Below are 25,128 nucleotides of genomic sequence, written 5' to 3' on the forward strand. Positions count from 1 at the left end.
TTCTCTTGCAACATATACATTTCTACATATATCGTGAAACATGAAGTTTGGATGGCAAGAACTGAATTGCAAAAATCTGCACGGTACACAATCCAATGTTAATTAAATGTTGTTTAGGAGTTCTGGATCAAGTGTTTTTACAGCAGTTTGCAAAAAAAATTCTTCAAACATCTTGTGTCTGAGCTAAAAAAAGGAGAACTGCCTTACAGTTGTATTTTCGTGTAGAGTTTGAAAGTCCTACTCCCATGCATTTTGAACTTGTTCGCACATCCCACTAAACCACGGTTTGCTTAACTACATATTATCAAACAAGCCAGTTAGTCCAATAAACCAGGATGAGGCAACCCATTATAGCAGCCTTCTAGATTTGTAGTGCCAAAACTTAGTATCAGAATTATGATTTTCAACAGAAGTTATTTCCTCCCTTTAAAAAAAAGAGTTTTTTAATCAAACCTCCCCCCCATAGACATGCACACCCCTGAACTGAACTGAAATTTTCAGCCATGACCAGTCAAATATTTCTATATAGCCAGCCATGCCCCCTGCTGCCCTCAGCGTTCAGGTGAGCTTCTAATCTCTTACAAAAATTTGAAATGGCTTTGGTTATAATTGACAGGCATTCGGGTCAGGCAAAAGGAAGAAATACTTTCCATGAGATCTAACTAAAAAATCCAGGTGAACTTTCCATATTGGAAAACATGAATGTCACAGATCATGTTGCCAACATGAGAGTACCATGAACCCTTCAAGTGTTCATTGTTATCTGAATGCACTAAAGAGTTCCTTAACCTTATCAAAAAGATGTATCCTTCATACATGCTTGAGCCTCTTATGAATGATTAGTAGCAATGGGGAAACTCCCATACAATTTTTTTCCAATATGTATGTGAGAGGGGAATATTCCGTTTTAATTTTTGGAAATGCCCAGGGCGTGATGTAGTCACTATTTAGGCAGTCTGAAAGGTACACTAGAACAATCCAGAAAGGAAACTGCTAGATGTGCCCACTTGTCTTTAATGCTCCATACTCAAGAGAAGTCTACCTCTACTTATCAGTTGCTGAGAAGGTGCCATCTCCAAGTCCTACCTGTGGGTTTCCCAAGAGCATGTGGAAAATGACAACAAGAAACAAGAAGACGGCTGACACTAGGAAGTAGCAACAGGAATTGGGGGAAAGGTTTGTGGCCCGTGCAGTGAGCCCCTGGCTGCCCCCCTCAACTATCTATCTTTCTTTAGGGCCGTGAAGGTATTATCTCACTATTACTGATAAAGATCCAAGTTTCTGCCCACAAAAAGGGAACAACAGCATCTTGTTTTTTGTTTCAGGTAGCCAAATGGCTGGGGCCAACCTTGCTTTAGGCCAACTTGGCATGGCATGGATTTGATCCCCAAGTGCCTAAATGTTTCGTTGTTATTTAAGTGAAATACAGCAGTATGTAAAAATGTTCTGCCCTTGATGATGCCAGCCCTGAAAAAGGCCATGGGCAAACTTGGAACAGGATCTTTGTGGCGGTCCAAAAATGGTTTCACCTTGAAGCAAACCCATTTTGAATCTTCTGGGCCCAATTCTGGGTTGGACTGTTTCTGGAGCTCATAACTCATTCCGAGATTGGGATCTTCTCTGATGGAACACTGTGCGTGTCCCCAGGGAAGCCAATGTTTAAAAAAGTGGCCTTCAATATAGCTCTTTGGGCATTTCTGAATGTTATGTCACAACACAAAAACCGGGAGGAGGCAGGATTTAAAACCCAGAGATAAAACCCTTTATGATAAAATCTGCAAAGGCAGCCACAGAACTTTAAAAGGAAGATCGGAAATGCTAGCATATTAACATGGCAATCGACCCCAAATGGTCTCAAACAGATGTCAGAAGCATAATTATTAAAAGCAGAAATTACGTAACCAAACCTGATTATTGATTACACAACAGCATTATCTTAGAGCCTGGAATATGTTCAGACAACTACTTTAGAAAACCAGCGGCTCTAAGCCATTAAATTGCAAAACAATTTTATAACAAGAGATTATGTGCTTTTCCATTTCAATCTCTTTAATAGTATTAAAAAGCACCAGGGGAATGAAGAAAGTTCATTCCAAATCAGGAAGAAAAATAAATATATGTATTTTCACCTCCACCACCACTTTTTCTTTTCCCAGCTTGTTGATTCTTTCATCATAAAAGCTGGTTGGGGCAATCACACTAACCCAAGGACACATAAACCTTTCCACCATTCGTGGAACTCCTTTACTTGAGTCATTATAAAACCAGAAATTGTGTACTTAACTATATTTTACCATTTCATCTAAACTGGAAAAAACATGTGTGCTAAATCTGGAGGAAGTAGGATATTAAGCCACCATCTATCCATGAATTAATATCCTGGTTATTATCATTATTATAAGCTAATCATTATAGCTGGACAAATGCAAATCTGTAGTTAATAACAAATTCCATAGTTTTTGTTCTCCATGAGAAGAAAAGTAAAAGGCTCCATGTGTGTATAAAAATCTTGGTTTAATAAAATATGATCTTCTGAATACATTTTTGCATTAGGAAGGTAGGCTTGGGTTCAAACCTTTCATTTTTTGGTTTCTTCTCAAAATATTTAGCATATGGAAAAAATACAAAGTCCTCTCCAAACAGAAAAGTAAGAACAGATTCCCAATCATTTCTATCAATGTATCTTATTGACGTTCCTGTGAAGAGGAAACATTTATAGACTGAAGCCATTTCAACACTGTACATTATACATCCCGACAAATTCAAGAGTTGAGGCTACTTTTCGCTTCCAAGATTACAGCTGTTGCAACCATCTGATGTGAAAGCAGTACTGTTCGAATGACTGGGAGCAGAATTGAGATGCAACCCAACCTGTGAACAGGTAACTTCCATTTTGCTCTGGCTGGCTCCTCTCCAGGCACTTACTGTTACTATCTCTGGATCACACCCTCCCACACCAACTGCCTCTCCCAAAAGCCATACCTTGGAGAAGGGAAAGAAGGAAGCAGTTATGGGCACTATCACAGAAGGAGCAGAGAATCAATGTCCAGGATTAGAAGCATTAAAATCAGCAGCAGGAAACCAGATGCTATTGTGTCATTTCTGCCAAGAAGAAAATCCCAGATTCAAGTTCCTGAGGACATTTTCTGCACAACTCCATTGTCTGGCTGCCATTTTGGGGTTGATCCTAGCACAGGTATTGCTGTACTATGGACGCTAAATTCCTATCCAGCAATTCTAGGATTTCTCTCCTGCCCACAGAAGTCAACGGCTGCTTTTACATAATCTGCTCAATCTGGTTATTGAAAACCCATGTTCTCGGTTTGCACAATATAGTATAAACTAACAGTAAAAGGACTAGATTCGCACACTTAGTCACACAAATGTAAAAAGAAGTCATGCTTATAACTAAGCAAGCTTATCATGAAAGCAGACCCTAGATCTTGTAATGACTGGTTAAGTGTGTTAATGCAAACATGGACACATTGTGAGATCTGTAAAAGCTGCTTCCACACCTATCTTCTTCTCAGAGAAAATCCCTGGAAATGGGCAATTCTGTTGGAATACTTATAAAACCCAGAACATGTTCAGGATCAATGGGAATATGCCCCCTCCCTATTTTTGACAGTGATAATTTATAGGACGTTCCTCAGCAAAACAGTCCATTTCCCACCAAAATCATCGTTAATAAATAAATAAACTCTTAGCATCAACCATGAAGCAGTATTAAGCCTCCTTAAGCTTCCAGCAAAGAGCATTTGCGAGGGAACTGTAAGCTGGATTAGGACCATGGTTCTGGGAAAGCGGGAAAACTTTTTGCTCCTCTGCTCCAACGGGAGACGATTTTTTCCCCTAAATGAGTGTTTCTCAACCTTAGCACCTTTAAGATGTGTGGACTTCAACTCCCAGAATTCCCCAGCTAGTATTGCTGGCTGGGGATTTCTGGGAGTTGAAGTCCACACATCTTAAAGTTATTAAGGTTCAGAAACACTGCCCTAAATATTGGTTCCTTTAGAAAACCATTGATCTTTCTCACAAAGCAAATAGCAAGGGGAAAAGGCCACATTAGCAGCATAAAAAAGGAGACTTGCCTCCCATGGGGGCATCGCTCATAGTTATTATAGCTAATACACCAAAGTAGTCAAACAGCATTCAGCATTCCCACATCTCAGGAAGTGGTTTGGGGACCCCTTTCAAAAGCTGTCTGTGACAACATCCAGATCAATGAAGCATAAAAGCATGAAAAAGCAGCGTCCGTTCACATACCTAGCAACGCCTGGAACAAGCTGCTTTTAAAGATGCCCATCACCTTCTTAATGGCTTTTTTCAGTTGCTGCTCCTCTGGCTTTTTTAGCCTCTTGCAATAATCTTCCAGAAGTGCTAAAGCTCGATCAGTGTCTAAAGAAAACAATAATAATGTAACAATGGTTAGCTGAACCTTGGAAAAGAAAAGAAGTGCAAAACAAGGGGATGCATTTGCCAATTGCTAATTAATCCATAACTTGGTTTTACTCAGGTCTACAGTGAAGAGGCACAGCTTAGTGGTAATGGTTAAAAACAGCACACAAATTTAACAATAAATAAATAAATTATAGGTTTGTATTCCTTTGCCTTCCTCACCACTTTATCCTTTTGTGTTAAGCATTTTAGACATACATCTCAGGGCAGAGGTTGCCTTGTTTATTATTGATCTCATCAACTACTTTGGAAGCTTATTTGTTACTCCGATGAAGAGCAAAATGAGAAAGCCCTTTAAATAATTTCTTTAAAATGCAAGGCAGCTGTATGGCACGTAGAAAAATTCCAATTCAAGGGCATCTGCAGAGGGGGCAGTCAAAAAAGTCAAGACTGCAGCTGTGACCAAAACCTCCCCCCCCCACTTTTTCTTAACATACAGTTCATATAACACATTTACATAATTACTCACAGGACCGAGCAATAAAAAGCCACCACCAACATGTTCTTGTATTTTTTCTATTGATCAAGCAAAAGAAACTTGAGTCATTTTCTGACTCTAAGAAACTTAAGAAACTGTACTGTTTTTTTTTCTTGTGACGCTCTGTGGACGCAAAAGTTGGGCTCTGAGGAAGCAGGATGGAAAAAGTATTGACACTTTTTAACTTTATGCCTGAGAAGACTCTTGAGGATGCACAGATAGCCGGGAAAGCAAACAAATGGATCCGAGAACAAATCAGTCCAGAATTTTCACTTGAGATACAAATGACCAGGCTCAAGAAACTTCTCTCATTTTTTAAACAGTGCATAAACCGAAACGTTATCATTCAAAATTCAGTTTTCAAATTTAGCAGTTTGGAGTTTGCCAATTAAAAAAAAAAGTTTCTTAGAGAAAAGGCCGTTTAAAAGCAGATATAGGAAAATAACATACAAAGATGCATTATACTGGGAAAAGGGCTTGCCAATCCTCTGGACCTTAGGCAAACTGCAGATAAAAACGAACAACTTTGGAGAAATGTGCTGCAAAAACAAAAATTTTAGTGCAGGCTTTTTTAAAAAAAAAAATCTATAAACCGGTTTATCAGACTAACAAATCAAGGAACTGGGGTTTGTGCAGGCAAAGCATGAGGGAACCCAGAGCAGGTTTTGACAGAATTCCTGCTTACCCTGTGCCAGCAAAAAGTGCTTCCTATACTCGCTCCTGCTTTGCCAGGACAAGCCCAAAGCTAGAGCAAGTTTTGATAGTGCTCCTACTCTGCCTATGTAAGTCTAATCAGATTTTTTAAAAAAAACATACATCAGGCTGCATCAATCGAAGTACAGATTTCAAGTCACAGGAAATAATATTCCCACTTTTTTCTGCATTGGTTCTGTTCCAATGTATGTTTCTGTGCTTCAGTTTATTATTTATCAAAGCATGGGCTTCCGCATGGCTTCCTTAGAAAGGATAAAAATGTGAAATCAGAAAAAGATCCTGGAAGCCAGTGCAGCTCACACAGCAACAGTGCCACGTTCTAGATCGGCTGTTGTTTCTGGATGGTCTTCAAGTTCAGCCCCTTCGCAGTAATCCAACTGGGAAATGACCAGGGCGTGAGTGACTAGGAGCAAGGCTGCCCGCTCCCATTCTCTTTTGTTGGTGAGTGAAGGTGAGAAAGTCTTCCTCAGTTCTTTGTAAGACATATCTAGCTACAAATGGGTCTACGCTTTAACAGTATATTTTTTTGTAATCAACTGGGCCTTCTTTCCATTCTGCCTAAGCATCCACCATATGCCAGTTGGCTGCAAGCCAAGCCCAAGCCTCAAAAAACACGGTTAAATCACAGCTGAAGGCCAGAAACTATTGGGATTAACAGAGGAAATATTATGGCCACAGGCTCTAATATGCTCAGGGACTTCCCCCCCCCATATTGTTGACCCATCTGACATTTAAAAAAAAAAAAGTAAAATAATAATTGGAAGATGGCATGCTGCAAAACATTAATCTTTTGCAAGTTCTTTATTTACGAGAGTATTGCTGGGCCCCATAAGTATGGGGGCAATGGTGGTTAGCTGCAACTCAGTGATTTCTTTGGAAGAAAACCTACTTGCAAGAAGCATTACAAAAGATAAAAAGTTGGGTACTTCCACTGTCTTGTGTAAGACCACCAGGTAAAGTCAAATCCCCTTTCTCTGATTTCTAAGGCACATTGGATTCGCAGCCAAGACACTATATGAGGTTCAGTCGAGCTATTCCTGCTTTCCATAAGCTAAATTAGGTAAGCAGTAGCTAACGATGATGCTGTTCTCAGGAATAGCTCCCTAATTTTAGGAAGCAAGCAACTGAAATCCCCTTGAATTGAGCTGGTAACGTCACAGGCGCATTCCTGTAGCTTTCTGCAAAAATACAAAAGTGGTTTGCTGCTGCCTTCTTCCAGAATGTTGACCTGAATTCCCAGCTTAGCCTATAGCCCTGGGACTTCTGCTGATTACTAACTAGCATTAATGTAGTATTTTCAAAATTTGTCAAAGTCATCTTGGTGTTCTGAAAATGTTTTGGGTCAGATGAGATGACCCAAAACAGGTTCTCCACAACACTTTCTCCCAGTGCTATTTTTCTAAACATCTCAGATCTTTTATTAATCCCACTTCATTCATTCATTCATTCATTCATTCATTCATTCATTCATTCATTCTTTTTCTTTCTTTCTCTCTCTCTCTTTCTCTTTCTCCAGGGCCAGCTGCAAGCTTTGGGCTCAAGCAGAGAAGCTGGCTCCTTTTGGAATCAAGGAAAGGTTGCCAACCTTAACAACAACTCTGATCCTGCACCTTTACACCAACATAACATCAATTATTTTATCAGACTACAGTTGTTTTTCCACTGAGTGTTCATGAAAGGAGAATGGTCCCCCAATTGCTGAACTACAATTCCTAGCATCCTTCACCATTGGTTATGTTGGCTGAGGCTGCGGGAAGATGTAGTTTATCAACATCTGGAGGCTAGGGGGCCCCGTGCTAGACTCCTCTATGGTGTAAGAGGTTGCTACTAAAAGCAAGACTGTACAATAAAGGTGGCAATCCTAAAAGCACCAATCAGCTAAAGGAATAATCAGCTGTACAAACTGTACTTCATAAAAAACCACCAGTCAATCATTTTAATCAGATTAATTTCAACTCAAGTTAGAATGCTACCTGGGTTTTGGACAGATTAAACTGCAATCAGGCTTAAGATGAAAGCGATAGCAATGCATTTTAAATATGAGTTTATCCATACACTGATGTTCATGTAATTTCGAGGTAACCCTCTGTAGCTGACCTTCTGACAACACAGTAGCTTGGACCCCCTAGCAGAAGAGCAGATGATTTGTGGAAACTTTAAAAAAACAACAAGGCAATGGACAAATGATGGGAAGAACCCTCAAAATCAACCTGCCAGGTGGCACAGACAACACTGAATTCAGTGCCTCATTGATCCAACACAAAACAGCACCAATTCCATAGAATTGTGGCTTTGAAAGACATTCCACAGCCTGCCTCATTTATCTATTTAATTTGATTTCTGTGCTACTAAATTCCCATGGGTTCTTGTCACCAGCTTACAGAATGCCACAAGAATTAACACATAAACACCCCACAAACCATAACAGCACCATCCCACTATACTTCCACCTTCCGAAATGCATTCTTAAAGAGCCACGCATAGCCCTCTGGAAGCCCAGAAAGGTGGAGGAGGACAGGATATCCTGGAGCAAACTGTTCCAAAGAAAGGGGACCACCACCAAGAAAGCTCGCACTGGGATCCCTACAGGTGGCTTTCTCTCAAAGATGGGGCCCTCAGCAAACTCTCTCTTTCCAATCTCAGCAGTTAATTTTTTGTCAAGCTCCCCACAGCTGGGCAAGATCCAGGAAGAACCACCCAGACTCCAGCAAGAAATCTTAAATGCTAGTCTGGAGGTAAATACAGAATCTTGGAAACTTTAAGAGGAACATTCAACCCTCATTTATAGTGAACTTATTAAAGCAGAGGTTCTTTGAATGCTTTGAAATGATTCTTTGCAGGTTTCTTGGCACCTGGATTGAGCTGCTGTTTATGAGATAAACTTCCTAAGACTAGTCTTCTACCTCTTGATAAGCTTATACCTGAGTTTCCCAACTTGAGCAATTGCCAGATATGCAGATTTCACTTTCCATAATTCCCAAACCAACAGAAGAGAATATAAGTAGCTCAGGCTTGAACCGTGGAGTTCTTGGTGCTCTCTGAGCTTGTTTGTTTGCTTGCAGACATTTCATTACCCAATTAGGTAACGTCATCAGTACAAGTGAGTGTGGGGTTTGCTTTATGTTTATATATAGTGGGGTTGGTTTGCTTAGAGTACAAGTAGTCCTTGACTTACGACAGCAATTGGGACCGGAATTTCCATTGCTAAGGGATGCGGTCATAAAGCGCAACTGCATCGCTTAGCGATGGCAATCCCTGCAGTTCCGATTGCCTTTGTTAACCAAATCCCACGGTCCTTCGGTGAGACAACTTCTTGCCAGCTTCCCACAACCAAAGTCAGTGGGGAAGCTGGCAGGAAGTTACAAGTCCCAGGCCAGCAGGCAGGTAAGTGGGGGAAGGAGTGAGGGGGTCCAGGAAGAGCCTGGGAGGATTCTCAAGGGTGTGAGGAGGTGCACAAGAGGTGTGGTGCAGGTCAGGGAGGGTACAATAGGATGTGAGGGTCGGGGAAGGTGTGCGAGGGTGGCATGGCAAGGGTCAGAGAGGTGTGAAGGGGTGTATGAGTGGCCAGCACAGTGCCAGTGCAGATGGACTGGGGGAGGGTGTGCAGGTGGGGGGAACTTACCCCAGCAACCTGCGACCTTCCCTGTTGGCTTCCCCATTGACTTTTTGGGGAAGCCAGCAGGAAAGGTGGCAAATGGCGATTATGTGAGTGTGGCATATTGCAACTGATCACAACTGAGGACTGGCCATAACCACCATTCATTCAGTGCTGTTGTAACTTCAAATGGTCACTGAAGGAATGGTTGTAGGTTGAGGGCTGCCTGTATTGTTTTCTGCCTGATTGTTTCTCTGGTGTTGAGCCCTGCTTATCTAAGTGTTGGCTGCTGGAGCAAATGTGTTCTAGTCTTTTGTTACCTTCCTAGGTTTCCTAATTGGGTAATGAAATGTCTGCAAGCAAACAACGAAACTCAGAGAGCACCAAGAACTCTCCAATTCCCAAGTCATATGACCACTGCTGAAAAGCTACATATCTGGAAGTTGCCCAAGTTGGGAAAAACTGTTGTAACCTACTGGATGTTGCTGAAATACAAATCCCAGCCTGACTCACTATACTGGTTGGGACCACCAGGAATTCTAATGCTGCAAGATCTGGAAATCCAGAGGTTGTCCCTGCCTACTGTACAAAGTATTTCAGCTGCCAATATTTTCATATATAGATAGGACATATTTTTCATTGGCCCTGCCTGCTGCCTGCAACGATGGAGAAAAGGAAGGAAGGTTGCCATCAGCTCCTCTGAGAAACCAGCTCTATCAATTGGTGGCAGTCGCTCTGGGCAGTCCAGATGACTGATCTACATCACAGAAAGATCTGTCATTGTTTTTAGTCCAGTGAGCACATTCAAGATTTGGAAAGCATGTACTTTTCGTAATTTTTCCTTTCTTTTCTTTTCTTCTTCTATTTCTCAGAAGTATTCTCAGAAGTATTCTGAGAAATAGAAAGCATGCTAGAAGTTGGTGCAAAGAGCTCCTGAAACCATCCACGTTCTAATGAAGTTCCAACATGCTCAGTAGCTACAGTACATTGGTGAAGGGAAAGACATAGAAAACCTGAAAATGCAATACAGCAACCTAGAAAAGGGAACGGAAGTCAGGTTGGCATCCTAAAAGATGCCTATTACATCTCCATGCCTTGTTACAGAATTGTGTTGGACTTGTTCGTTTTACCTTGCAGACAGCCCTCAGGGATGGCAGTATGTCTACTAATCCAACATAAGGCTGCTATTTGGATGCATAAGTAAGTGGGTGCCGCACTTAATGGGCATATTAGTAAAGATAAAGGCGCTAGACTTGATTATTGATGACTAGATGGACATGCCCTTAACGCAACAGTGTCCAACTCCTGACATTAAAAGAATATTCTTACCGTTTTTCTATTAAATATAAGCACTTTCCCACCGTATATTCTCCTTGTTTTCCTTAAGTGTTATTTTTTTCATAAATTTTATTAAGTTTTAAAGAGAACATGAAAACTAACACCAATATAAAATCGAGAGAACAAGGAAAAAAGACGGGAAGAAAAAAGGAAAAGTGCAGTGAGAAAGAATAAAAAGAAATAGAAAGCTTCAGATTTTCCCTGCAGCAAATACAATTACAAAATTATCTCTTACTCTATAATTACAAAAAAAAGCTCACTTTTTTCTATTATCCATTTTTTACTCTAATCACCAAAACCACAAGTCATAAGTGCATTTTTTTCTGTTTCATGCAAAAAGTCTGTAAGGGGTTTCCAGTGAGCCATAAATGTAACTATTGTCTTTTCTCTAATTAAGGACATTAATTTAGCCATCCCTGCAAGTTCCATCGTCTTCACCAACCATTGTGGTTAGTGCCAAGCCTTTCCACTTTTGTGCATATGCTAGTCTCGCTGCAGTTGTCATATATAAAAACAAAGCTCCATGACTTTTTTCTAGTTGCCTGTTCATTAGTCCCAAAAGAAAAGTCTCTGGTTTCAGTTGTACTTTAACCTTTAAAATCTTGTATCCAATTTTTTTTTTTTTTGGCTTTTTTACACGTCCAGCAAACATGATAAAAATGTCCCTTCATGTTTTTCACATTTCCAGCAAAGATTCAAAATACCTTTATACACTCTCGACAAATTCTGTGGTGACAAATATCAACAATACATCATTTTATAATTTATAGAAATTCTCTTTAAGGGTAACGCATAATGTAAATTTCAATTCTTTCAACCAAGTATTTTCCCACTGATCCATTTATATCAACAGAAGCGAATATGTGTAGCTCAGGGTTGAACTGTGGAGTCCTTGGGGTTCTCTGAGCTTGGTTGTTTTCTTGCAAACATTTTGTTACTCGGCTAGGTAACATCTTCAGTGCTAGAATGGAGTGGGGTTTGTCACTACAAGCCAAAATTGTTAGCTCATTTTATCATACATTCTTTCACTTGTTCTTCCTCTGTCTCATATTTCAGCAAAAGTTTATACATTTTAGCAATAACATGTTCATCATTAGTACATAATTCTATTTCAAACTCAGTCTTGCTTTGTTCAAAACCATAAAATCTTTTATCCATTTTAAACCTTTCTGATAATAGTGCATAAGAAAACCACTGACAAGTATGTCCTTCTGTTGTCAAATCTTCTCTTGATTTCATTTTACAATCCCCTTGAAAGAATTCTAGTACATCATGATAAATTAACCATTTATGTTTACTTATCATTTCTCATCTATAAAATGCTGCTTGAGCTGAAAGCCACAAAGGTGTTTTCAGGAAGAACCTAAATTTATATTTATTCCCTATACTAAGGATGGCCTGTCTGACATAACGATTTTTGAAATCTACATTAACCTTAGCTTTGTCATACCACAGATATCCATGCCATACAAATCTCAAATCATGTTCTTCTAACTCCAACAAGTTTCTTTTTCTTTTCAATACCCACTTTTTCATCCAAACTAAATAACAGGCAGCAAAGTATAATTTCAAATCTGGTAAACCCAATCCTCCTCTTTCTTCGGCATCTTGTAGTATCTTATATTTGACTCAGCGGCTTTTTCCCCTGCCATACAAATTTAGATATATCCTTCTGCCATTATTTAAATGATACCTCAGTTCTCAAAACAGATATTGTCTGAAACAAAAACAACATTCTAGGTAAAACATTCATCTTAATCACAGAGATTCTACCCAACAATGACAATTGGTTTGTTCCATTTAACATGTCTTTTTAAACTTCATCCACATCTTAACACAGTTATTTTGAAAAAACATGCAATTCATATTTGTCATAGTTATACCCAAGTATTTTATCTTCTTCTCAGTCTTAAAACCTGTTTTATTCATCGATTCTATTTGATCTTGTATTTTCATGTTTTTTGTTAATATCTTTCTCTTCTGTTTATTAATCTTGAAACCTACTAAAGCCCCAAATACTTTTAATTTACTCATTAAAAATTCAATTCCCTTTAAGGGGTCTGCCAAAACCAAAACCAAGCCATCTGCAAAAGCTCTTAACTTGTATGACTTTTTTAATCTTTATACCTACGATCCTCTCATCTTGTCTTATATCTCGATTCAGTATATCAAGAACTAAAATAAACAAAAGAGGAGACAGTGGACAACCTTGTCTTGTTCCTTTTTCTATCTTACATGGTTTAGTTAAATCTCCATTAACTATTATTTGTGCTGTCTGTGAAGTATAAATAGATTTCACCCATTTTATAAAATTCTCTCCAAAATTCATATCTTCCTAAACTTTAAACAAGAAAGTCCAGTTTAAATTGTCAAAAGCCTTCTCTGCATCTAAAAGATCAATGCAGCTTGTGTTTCATTACTGTATGTTGTTCCAAATATTCCAAAATACCCAACACAGGTCTAACATTATCTTTTAACTGTCTTTTAGGTAAAAACCCACATTGATCCTCATAGATAAATTCTCACAAAATTATTTTCAGTCTTTCAGCTAAAATAATTGTAAATAACTTATTATTCAACAATGATATTGGTCTGTAATTCCTTGCTAAAGTCAAGTCTTGTCCTTCTTTAGGTATTAATGTTATATTCACCTCTTTCCAAGTCTCTGGCATTTTTCTACCTGTAAAATAGAATTCTTCATATTTTGTAAAGGTTGCAAAAGTTCATCCTCAAAGCATTTATAATACCAATTCAATAATCCATCTGGCCCAGGTACCTTCCTTGATTTATTCTTTTTAATTACTTCTGAAACTTCCCTTATTGTTACAAGTTCATTCATAATTTGTCTTTGTTCTTCTGTAATCCTCGGTAAATTTTGTTTTCTGATATTCATCTATGTTCTCTGATGGAATATAAGTGTTATTTTTTCAAAGGAAGATGGTGAGTTATAGAACTGGTCCTAGATTTTCTTGAAACCAATTTTAGCCTAAACTCTTGCTGAAAACAAGATTTTGGATCTAATGTTAGTTTTCTCAGGCTGCTGCTAAACAAATATTATTGAAACTTCATGTTCAAGCATCTTCTCAATTCGATCCATCTCTCTGTAGTGCTTCTTTTTAGGCCTTCCCTCACTGAGTACAATAAATACTATCCATTAAAATGGATTTCAGGTAAGATTTTCTAACTGATGCATATGCTGAATATTTAACATATTTCTTAGGTTATCCAAAATAAATTAGGAAGTTTATGGTTTATTTTAGTTAAGACAAGGTGGTCAGTCCTCAATCAGCATGCAGCCCTGGATCTTGTTTAAAACTTAACATCCCACGACATAAACACACCCAGAAATTGTGCCAACAAGATTTAGTGGCAAACAGAAATGGTATATAAAATATTGGCCTTATTTACTTATAATGGTGTTGAATGACCACTCAGTAGTGCTGTAGTGATATAATCCACATACACTGAAAGATTACTAGCTCCCCGACCTATAGCATTTTCATATTAAAATGTCTCAAATTGACAAAATTGAGGCATGCATTTGTTCCATGTGTGAGTAGAGCTGTAGTTATTATCATTAACTAGATGATTTTTCCCAGTTTTGGTTTGACCAAGCCAAGCTAAATGAAGACTAGTTTTAAAAAGGTAATGATTACTTGCATGCTGAAACAAAGAACTGATCTCTTATAATTCACCCTATAGGTACAAGATTCCCATCGTGGTTCAGGAGAAAAAAACAAAATGAGCTTATCACTTTGGTTTGCAAAACTGATCATTCCTATATATCAAGCCACTGGCAGTGTTTCCAAGGTATGATGTTTGCAGAAAGACAAAAATCTGCAATGCTTACACATGCAAGAAAGACCAGATGTGACTGCCTCAATGCATGGGTCCATCTGCTCATGCTGAGTTTTTGCTGAAGGTGGCTTCTTAATTTTCTCCAGCATAAGGAAAACTCCATGCGATGTTTCCTTTGCATACAAGGATCAGGACTGCCTCTTACTTTGAGCCAACATGAAAGGCCCTATGGGGTTCAATCAGTTCAATTCATTTGGAGAGCATTCAGCCTAAATAGAATGGGATGGACATTTTCAGGACTCAGAGCAAGAGGAAATCTAGGATTGCTCCGTATTGAGGGCAGTGCTGCAGAAAAGTGTGAAATGTTTGAAATCTGAACAAGTACAAATTCTGAATTAAAGCTTCCATATGCTCAGAAGCTGTCAACTGTCTGTTATAGCAACCATTCCTGATATGCAATAAAAATATAATTTCTACCTATGTTCATCCCAGTCTCTGGAGAATCTGCTGCCAAGCTCATCTGACACTTATCCCTATGTGATAAAGGATCTGGAGGTTTGCCCAAAGCAATCGACTTTAACATAATCTCATTCTGGCACAAACCTCAGAAATGTTTGCCTCTCTCATTACCAGGACACAGATTCTGCAATTTATTCTGAATCAGGAGTAAGCCTTTATGCCACGGCAGGGCCAAATATTTGCACAGAATCAAACTCTTGGAAGGGGTCATTGAGTCCATTTCAACTTTCTCCCTCAACCAGAAGTCTTCCAAATGTATTGGGATTACAGCTGCCAAAATTCACAGCCAAAATGGCCCAAACATTTGCAATTTACTCTTCTGAATCTATAGATATGACCAAAAAGAAAATTTGGGGAAGAAAGGGAAGCTCCCACTGCCTACTCAGTATTTACATATATTTATTTATATATCAAATTTGTCACCGCCCATCTCATTGGAAGCGACTCTGGGTGGTTTACAGAAGAGATAAAATCAATTAAAATACAATATAAAAACAATCTTAATAATAAATACATTTCAAGAATAATGGAGAATTGGCAAATAACTCAGAGAGCGTCATTAGGGTGCTAACCACCCCCAGAGATGATTAGAGCTTCTATCACCCCTTGCAAGCTGGCAGAGCCAGGTCTTTAATCCCTTCCGGAAGGTCGGGAGAGTAGGGGCCTACCGCACCTCTGGGGGGAGAAGATTCCGAAGGGTGGGGGCAATGGCAGAAAGGGCTCTCCTCCTGGGCCCCACCAGCCAACATTCTCTCACTGATGGGGTCCACATGCCCCCTCTGCCTGACTGGGCGGGACAGGTTGATGTAATGGGGATGAGACAGTCCCTCAGGTAACATGGATCCATGCCATTTAGCGCTTTAAAGGTGATAACCAACACCTTGAATTGGACTCGGAAGCAAACTGGCACCCAAGCAGCTCCCACAGTAAAGGTGTTACATGTGCCATCCTTGGGGCAGCTAATATTATCCACACAGCTGCATTTTGAACCAGCTGTAGCTTCCAGATACTCTTCAAGGGCAGCCCCATATAGAGCGCATTGCAATAGTGTAGCTGAGAGATGACCAGGGCATGAGTAACTGACCGGAGGGCCTCCTGATCCAAGAAGGGGCCAACTGGCACACCACATGAAGGTGGGCAAAGGCCCTCCTAGCCACGACTGCCACCTGCTCCTTGAGGTGGAGGACAAATAAGTAGCACTATCAATTATCTCCTTTTCTTTGTATACCCATTACTTTCGAAAATAAAACACAAATCAGGCACATTGTAAGGATTAAGCTGAATTGTAAAGATGTCACCATTAATACATTATCTGGAAGAAGCAAATCTAGGAATTACCAATAGCATCAATAGGCTTTCCCTTCTCTTATTTCCTCACTGGTTATACCTATGTTCCAAACTAGCAAATGTCAGAACATATTTCCATCCAGAAAGAGAGAGCCAAAAATATTTTACATGCTAAAACAAACAAACAAAAGGACTCTAAAAAGGACGGGGAACAACATTGCTCTGTGCCGAATTTTGTCCCTAGGGCAAAAGGATTCCCTTTTAGTTTCTGTCACACCACTGAATGTTTGCCATTTATTGTAATAAAGAACTAAGGAAATATTGTGATGCAGACAAAATCTACACTTAGTATCAAGGATTGTGCAGAGAACAGAGGAAATTTGTTTCCAAGCGCAAAATAAAGGTATATTTAAAATGTGGTAGACAACTCTTCCCCCCTTCATAATATACTCTCCTTAACAATGAACATTTCATTATTTTGTATTTCTGATGAAGTAGAGCACATTTGGACACTTCAGAGCTATTTTTTAAAACATAAATTGGTTTACAGCTATGGAAGGCTCACAACTCTATTTCACTAGAGAATTTAAAAAATATTCATGATGCTTTTAGAAGCAGTTTTATTCCACATAATGCTTGAAATGGGAGAGTCTGACTCACTGTTTCCATTTATTTTGTTGACTTAATTACAGCTAAAAAGAAATAGAGCTATTGCTGTGCGTTTCAGAAATATGACCACCGACACACCACCCAAAAAGTTCATCACCTTGGGCTCTGTAAGCAATTAATTTCATGATTTTGTAAACTCAGATCTATCCTGCCCACAAAACAAAGTACTGCTGATATCATATATATTTATTTATGTATGTTTGTTTACACTGGATTTATGTCCCTCATTCCCTCCCATTCCCATTCCCTGCCCCATTCCCTTTGCTCCAGTGCTATGAAAATCAAACGCTCTCTGAGAACTCAAAATTTGAGATCTTACGTTTTCAAACAACTTTATCTGAAGTTTTTAAGCTTTTGTACGTAAATAAAGATGCCTGAAATGCTTCTCTTTCCCCTCTCCACAGAAAAACAAGCAATTTCATTCTCCTGTTCAAATGCTTTTTAGTGTAAAATTGCATGTGTCAGAAATCCAATATGTTCAAAAGACAAACCAAAAAAAACCCCTCATAGCCCACCTTTCTTCTTCACTGGCATTCTTGCTGTTACTTCTGGCACAGGATGCAAGTAATTTTTTTTACTGTGGAGTCCTTCTGGGATTGTCTTGGGAAGTCAGAAGTCTGCCGTCCGACTCAAAACAGAGGGCTCTGTTTCTTCATTTTCCACAAGGATACTTGTAATTCCTCCAGTTAAAAACTTCCAACATCACCAGGAAAATAGCAGGGCAGGGAGGGGAATTTTAGAGACTTTCTGCCGTAGCAGCTGTCAAAATCTGTAAAGTATTTCCCAAGCTATAAAAATATATCGGAGAAAACACACGTCAGTTTACAAAAGTCTATAAGAATCCTTCTTCTAACAATGAAGGATTGGTTTGTATTGTATTCAGAAGTTAAGTGAATGTCAAAAATGCAATTAAGGCACAGTCCAAGACTTGGCAATCTCAGGATTCCACTTCAACACAGTCCAAAACCGCCTAACCCCGTCTTAAATAATCCAAATAAAATTCTAAGGAAGGTGGAAGCAATTCAGAGATTTTTCTTCCTGCTGCAGTCACAAGAATTTTTGCTCATTAGACAGACATCCTGGTCTTCTGGATGCTAGAAAAAAAGCTCTGAAATTTCACTTGGTTACCCGCACAGCCGTCACTTTCATTTTATTCTCTCTGCCCAGCCTTCTGGTCTGTAACATCCCTCTGATCCTCTTGTATTACACCCAAGAGGATTGAAAGCAATTCCTTGACATGGAATTATTAAAGCGACAGAGCTATTCGCATGGCAAGCTGGTGGAGCAAAGAACAGGGCGTTGGGGTGACTGAGTTCTCGTCATTTCGCTCTCAGCTCAGAAGCAGCAGCCACCTACCGAGAGAGGAGCAAAGTTCTAAGAACAGTTTCCCCAACAGTGAAATCAAGAACTTGAATATTAAAGGAGAATCAAGCAGGCCAAGTACCGAGTGGCCCTTGGCCTCACCATAACCATGCATCTCCCATGTGGAAAGGGGGCAGCTTCCACATTTCACAAGCATTGTTGTTCCACTCTTCTATTGATTCCAAATGGACTTATGTAAACAGATGATTGTTTTCTCAGAAAAAAGTACAGTTTTCATATCTGGGTGCATTATGATTTCTTTATACAGGAAAGACAAGTAGGCTTACAGAAGCAAGAGGCAAATTGGTACTCTCCCAGTTCAAAACCATGATCAATTGTTGAGTATCCTGCTCTAAATCCTGCCTGTTCCTCTGCAAGCACATTGTTATCAATGACCCACTCCTCTAATTTATTAGCTATATGCTTTGCATAAATTTCAGCCACGATGTGAATCAGGCTAATTGGTCTATAATTCTCTGGGTGGCTACAATCACCTTTTTTATACATTAGGATCACTGTGCTTGTATTCCAGCCCTGGGGAAGTTGGCTTAGAGGAGTAAATGTTATTAAAGGTATGTTGACCCCTGGATGGGGGACAACAGGCTTCAACTGAACCCTGGTAGGACAGAGTGGCTGTGGGTACAGGGAGCCTCAAGATCTAGGAGTTTATCATTTTTGGTTTTTGACAGGGTTGCACTACCCAACAGACCCAGTGCGTAATCTGGGGGTCCTCCTAGACTCACGACTCCTGTTTGAAGCGCAGGTGGCAGTCATGGCTAGGAGGGCCTTTACACAACTTTGTGTTGTGTGTCAGTTACGCCCCTTCCTGGATCAGGAGGCTCTCTGCAGTCACTCATGCCCTGGTTACCTCCCGGCTGGATTACTGTAATGTGCTCTACGTGGGGCTATCCTTGAAGAGTATCTGGAAGCTACAGCTGGCGCAAAATGCAGTGGCGCAGACAGTTCTGAATGCCCCCAGGGGGGGGCCATCTCTATTACACGAGCTGCATTGGTTGCCAGTTTGCTTCCGGGTCCAATTCAAGGTGTTGGTTATTAGCTTTAAAGCCCTTCATGGCACAGGACCAGGTTATCTGAGGAGCCATCTCGCCCCACTCAGTCCGGCAGAAGGGGCATGATGCGGACCCCACCAGTCAAGGAATTGCAATTGGCGGGGTCTAGGAAGAGGGTCTTTTCTGCCATGGCCCCCACTCTGTGGAACAACTTACCTCCCAAAGTATGGTGCGCCCCCATTCTCATGGCCTTCAGGAAGAGTGTGAAATCTTGGCTATGCTAGATGGCCTGGGGGTCTGATGGGGGCTTGCACCATTGGAATTGGTTTGTGGGGTAATTGATTCTACTCCCCCAGTCATCTTGAATGTTCTAGTCTTTTCATGTATATAGTCTTTTCATATAGTTTGATTTTTTAACTTAATGTGGATATTTATATTTTTAACTGTTTTTGAGGTTTGATTTTAATCGTGAGCCACCCAAAGTCACCCTCTGGCAGAGATGGGCAGCATATAAATTTAATAAATAAATAAAATAAAGAGTTTAACCAATATAGGCTTCTACCAAGCAATATTAGCTTTTAGATTTATATCCACAGCAATCAGAAAGTCCCTTGGAAGATTACAGTACTGCTATAAAAAGAACAATGCAGAGAAATGCCCATGGTACAATTAAATGAATAATTAACAGTTTTAATTAAGCAAGAATTAATAATTGATTAATTAAATCAATAACTAAAAATAAAAACAAAACTGTTCCAATCACATACACGAACAGAGCAAGGCCATTTGTAAGATACCATGGAAATTATAGCCCCCAAATATCTAAAGGGTAGTAGGATGCAACTTCTAGTTTAAATTGTCAGAAATAAGGTGTTGGTGAGCTTTAAGGCTGACAAACTTTAAGGGTAACAAAAGAAGAAGAATGTGAATGTGCTCCTAGTTTTAATTTTTTTTCCAAAGCAAGGTAGTGATTAAATACACACCCAAAAGCACAGAGAAAGATTCTGAGTAAACAGTGGTAAGTGAAAATATTTAAGAAGAAGAAAGAGTTTGTAGAAAAAGGGTGAGTATAGTTTCAAGAGAGGGAAACTTCTACTTATTGGTCATCATTGATCTAAAAATGTCAGCCCTTAAAGGTAGGCCAGGTCAAGAAACTGACTCTGTAAGTTTGGCTGGAACTCTACTAATATAGGCTATAGTAACAGAATCTCGAAAGTCTGTGTTTCTCTTCCCTCCCTCTTATACTCTAGTGAATTAGGCAGGAGCCCGACTGAGCTTCTTTCTCATGATTTCTCTGTTTCTCAGGTTCAAAGCATTTTTGGACCCATAATCTCTGCATAGTTTCTCCAAGATCATCTTCATAGTTCTCTACAGTAGCCATCTTACAATGTGTGATCTGGATAACAAATGGAGCAGAAGGGGGACATAGACTGGCATCCTTGGGCAATTTTTGTTTAATCTCTTTTTCCTGGCTTAAAACATGCTTTCATTTTTGTAACAATTTTTGCATAGTTTCTCCAAGGTCACCACCATGGCTCTCTACAGAAACAGATGTGCAACCTTTTGGGAGCAAGAACTGCATTTGGCCTTCGAATAATGAACCAAAGGCTAAGTTCTAAAAAATAAGAACAGAACAAATTATTAGAATTAAATTAATGAAATTAATATGTTTTTGAAATTTTGACAGCAGCATGCAAAGTTTTGGGGGGGGGGTAAAGTGAAGAAAACTGTCCTGTTAAAAAACAAAGAAATAACCTTAGGAAGCAAAAGCTAGAATATAGGAATGTCAAGAACAGATAAGAGATCCATGTGTGGGAACTGCGGTATGATTGTTCAGGAAATTTGGCCTTCTGGAAGGCCCTTAAAACATGGTTTTGTCAACTAGCTTGGAGATCCCATGATAGAGTGGAGCCTGCTAGATAGTTATATGACAGTTAATAGAATGCACTCTTTGTATGTTTTGCTGCCTTTTGTTTTTGTTTTTATCTTGTTTTTATTTTAATTCAAATTGGTTGTTTTAATGGTTTTTATATACTTTGGATTACTGGTAGTCCTCGCTTAATGAACATTCATTTAGCGACTGTTTGAAGTTACGACAATGCTAAAAAGTGATTTACAACTGGTGCCCAAAGTTACGACCGTCGCAGCATCCTCGTGGTCACATGATCACGATCTGGATGCTTGGCAACCAGTTTGCACTTACGATGGTTGCGGCGTCCTGGGGTCACATGATTGCCATTTGCGACCTTCCCAGCCTGCTTCTGGCAAACAAAATCAACAGGGAACTTCATGGTTCACTTAATGACCATGTGATTCATTTAACGACAAGTGATTTGCTTAACGACCGCCGCAAAACAGGTCATAAAATTAGATCTGGTCACATGATTCACTTAATGACATCACTTAACAACCTAAATTCTAGTCCCAATTGTGGTTGTTAAGCAAGGACTACCTGTATTACTATGTAGGCTGCCCAAAGTCACTACGTGAGATGGGCGGCTATACAAATGTGATTAAATAAATAAATAAATGAAACTCCTAGATTAAAAGTTTCAATACCAAACTAGGAGATAGGAGATATACAAAGAAGTCAAGACGAAATGAAAGAGGAGTAAATGCAAAAGAGGAAGGCATTCCAAGGGAAATCAGATACAAAGCCGAACAACAGAATTTAAGAATATAAAAGTAGCTGTGTAAAGATTTGAAAAAAAAAAAATCTAGCAAAGAATTGTTTCTGAGGGCTGAATTAAGACTGAGCTGGGAACAAATGTGAAACCATTTACAGATAGTCCTCAGTTAATGACTAGTTGTTCAGTGACCATCCAAAGTTACAACGCACTGAATGAGGAATCCTCAAAGATGCAGCTGTCACAGCGTCCCCATTGTCACGTAATCGCAATTCAGGTGCTTGGCTACTGCCTCGCAATTATGACAGTCGCAGCATCCCACAGTCATGTGACCACCACTTGCGACCTTCACTGCCGGCTTCCGACAAGCAAAGTCAATGGGAAAGCTGGCAGGAGGTTGCAAATGGCGATCACATGACATCACACCTAATGACCATGCGGGATTCACCTAACAACAACAACAACAACTGGAGCCGCCAGAATTGCCAACGTAAGATCACGTTGCTTCGGGACGGAGTTCCCGGCCATTAACCGAAGACTACCTATATTTATTTCAAACATCTCAAAATTATTCCTTCAGACCCAAAGCATCTGAAAGTGGTGCTTCTGTCTATATAAACTTTAAAGGCATTGCTATTCGGGTAGAAAACACAGCATTCTGTTTAAATGCCCCACAGATGCTACATGTACCTCCCTTGGGTGAGAAGTCCAGAGGAGGGATGCCATGGCTAAGAAGAAACCCACTTTCAAAAATGTACAATCTCTCCACCTCTGGGACTTTTAGAAAGGGTTCTTTGATGATCTTAATGCACTGTCAGAATTTCAGTCCTGTTATTTTAGGAGAATCCCCTGCTCCTAAAATTCAGCACAAGCAGCAAAATGAAGTAGGCTACGGTCCTCAATGAACACCATTAAACACTGAAGACAATGTTGAATTGGAAGGTTATGTGAACCAGCGCACTATGTCTATGTAAGTGTAACGATTAGCTATATAAGAATTGGGGAATGACAAAGTTTAAGTATCATGGCAGGCTTAAGATGGGGAAAAATAAGAAAGAAGGGTAAAGAGAAGTTGAAATGAGGCACTACTATAAGCAACATGTGTGTATTTTCAATGTGGAATGAAGGACCATTAAAAAAGTGAACTGAATAGCAAAAACTGAAAGGATCCTAGATCAGCAGGCACTGTGAAGACTGGATGAGCCCAGGTGCATACAGGGACAATAGAAAGAGGTGAACAGAAAGATGTTAAGAAGCTGTAAGGCAAGCTGGCAGGAATGAACTGCTTCTGAAGCAAAGAAGTGAGTTTTAGGGAGTAATCTGAATATAGCCACAGAGTACATGAATTTGAGTTCCTGGGTGAGTCAGTGTGCATAAGGGGAGGAAACAAAGATGGGGAAGGGAGAACTGGAGAGAACAGCAAGATGGAGAGAGTCAGCAAGATGGGACTGAGATACGAAGCGAGGGACGGGGACGGGCCCATGCCCAGGCACGTTATACAGAGGGAAGGGGAGCCACGACCTGCTGGTGGAAGTGAACTGGTCTCTCCCTAATTGTTTCTACCCACCCTACCCGATCTGGCAGGAGAGGCATGCTCTGGGTACCATCAGCTAGAGAGCATCAGCTGGTGGGGCCCAGAAGGAGAGCCTTTTCTGCCATGGCACCCTCTTTTTGGAACATCATCCCCCCTGGGGTTAGGATGGCCCTGTTCCTGTTGGCCTTTCATAAGGCCTTGGAAATTTGGCCTGGGGCCCTGGGTGTATGACAGAGCCCATCTGCTGGCTGTGTGGCTGATTGATTAGATGATGACCTGCTGCTGTGTGTTTTATTTTTATTTTCTATTTTTATATTGTGCATTTATGTATTTTATTGTAAGCCTCCTAGAGTCACGTAACAGTGAGAATAGTTATATAAATCAAATAAATACTTAGATACTCCACTTGGTTACCAAATTAATTCATTTTCTGGATAAGCACAATGCACTGGGCCCGAGTCTTCGAAAGGGCTGAGCATGCATGCTGAACCATAAACACTGAACCACACAAAACAATAAACTAGATCTTTAACTGATTTGGTTACACACTTTGCGTGAAGCCAGCTGTTCACTAAGATGGGAAGCAGGGGGAAGAAAACCCGAGATGAGTGAATGTTTCATCCAAGGAGAATGGCACAGAGCTTGTGGCAAAAAACAAGGCTGCAGGGGCCAAGTGACCAGCAGCAGCAAGTGAGAATGCGTGATCATGGGTGGGAAGATTTTTAAGCGGGTGGCGGGGCGGGTGGGAGTAAATGGTAAAATGAAGTCCCAAGTGATGGAGGCAAGGATGAAGCAAGACTCGAGCGAGCGAGTCAATACGGGAGCTAAGTAAATAAGGAAGGGGATTCAGCGGCAAGGGAAGGGAAAGAGGGTTTGTGCCCCTGCGTGGGAGACTCAGAAGCCCAGCCGGGGGACTCCTTGGGTGGAAAGAGTCGGCCGCGGGGCAAGAGAGTGGCCAGTCTCCTTCCCCGACCAAAAGTCTTGACCTACAACCCCCATCTTTCCCAATCCAGGATGATGGGGATAGTAGTCCAAGGCATCCAGAAGGCGCCACTGGCCTTGGGGGAAGAGGGACTTGTAGTCCAACCCACTCGGGAAGATGCCAGCCAATCGTAGCGGCTGTGAGCGATGGGAGTGGCAGTCTGACATCTCCGGACAGGCTGCTGGGGATGATGGGCATCGGTGAGGATGGTCTACCGAGCTCTCCCAGGCACGCCCCTTTCGTCGCGCTGGCTGGGAACGATGGGGAGCGGAGTCCGTGCCCCAGAGAAGCGAATGAAGGAACCGTGGGTCCCCGAAGAGCCCCCTCCGTGATTACAGAGATCGTTACCCCGCCGGCTGCTGAGTCCTCATCGGGGGCTCCGTGGTCGGGGGACAGCCGGTCCGTCCGTCCGTTTCAGCCGGCCTGCTCGCTCGCTCGCCCGCGCCGGCTCAGCTCCATCTACGAGGAAACAACCGCAATGCCGCCGCCGCCGCCGGCCTCGCCCCCACGGACGCTCCCGCCGCCGCCGCCATCGCCCCCCGCCTCGCCTCGCCTTTCCTCGCCTCAGCAGCGCGGCCGCCTCCGGCCCGGCTAACGCGGCTCGCTCCGGCGGCCGGACCGCAGGCGGAGGGGGCGGTCCCCGAGCGCCAGCGGGCCAATCGGAGGCTCCCCTGCGCGGCGCCTCTCGCAGAGCCGCCCAATCCGAGCCGGCTCGGGGCGGCAGCGGGCACGTGACCGGGCAAGATGGCGGCGCCCG

The 25,128-nt window shown here is 41.0% G+C and overlaps 1 protein-coding gene across 1 annotated transcript in view; it reads right to left on the minus strand.

Annotated features, from left to right (window-relative positions):
- Positions 1-25,115, minus strand: part of DLG2 (discs large MAGUK scaffold protein 2) — a 958,242-nt gene extending 933,127 nt beyond the window's left edge. The window contains exons 1-3 of the mRNA XM_088140514.1: positions 24,720-25,115; positions 17,372-18,208; positions 4,267-4,398 (exon numbers count right to left, since the gene is read on the minus strand). Coding sequence (XP_087996640.1) covers positions 4,267-4,398; positions 17,372-17,390 — 151 coding nt within the window. The 5' untranslated portion in view covers positions 17,391-18,208; positions 24,720-25,115. The remainder of the gene's footprint in view (positions 1-4,266; positions 4,399-17,371; positions 18,209-24,719) is intronic.
- Between the last annotated feature and the right edge of the window lie 13 nt (positions 25,116-25,128).

The sequence above is a fragment of the Python bivittatus genome, unplaced genomic scaffold (assembly GCF_059951505.1).
Source record: "Python bivittatus isolate LINGU-HERP-01145 unplaced genomic scaffold, Pbiv_v1 ctg000340_np1212, whole genome shotgun sequence".
Taxonomy (NCBI): domain Eukaryota; kingdom Metazoa; phylum Chordata; class Lepidosauria; order Squamata; family Pythonidae; genus Python; species Python bivittatus.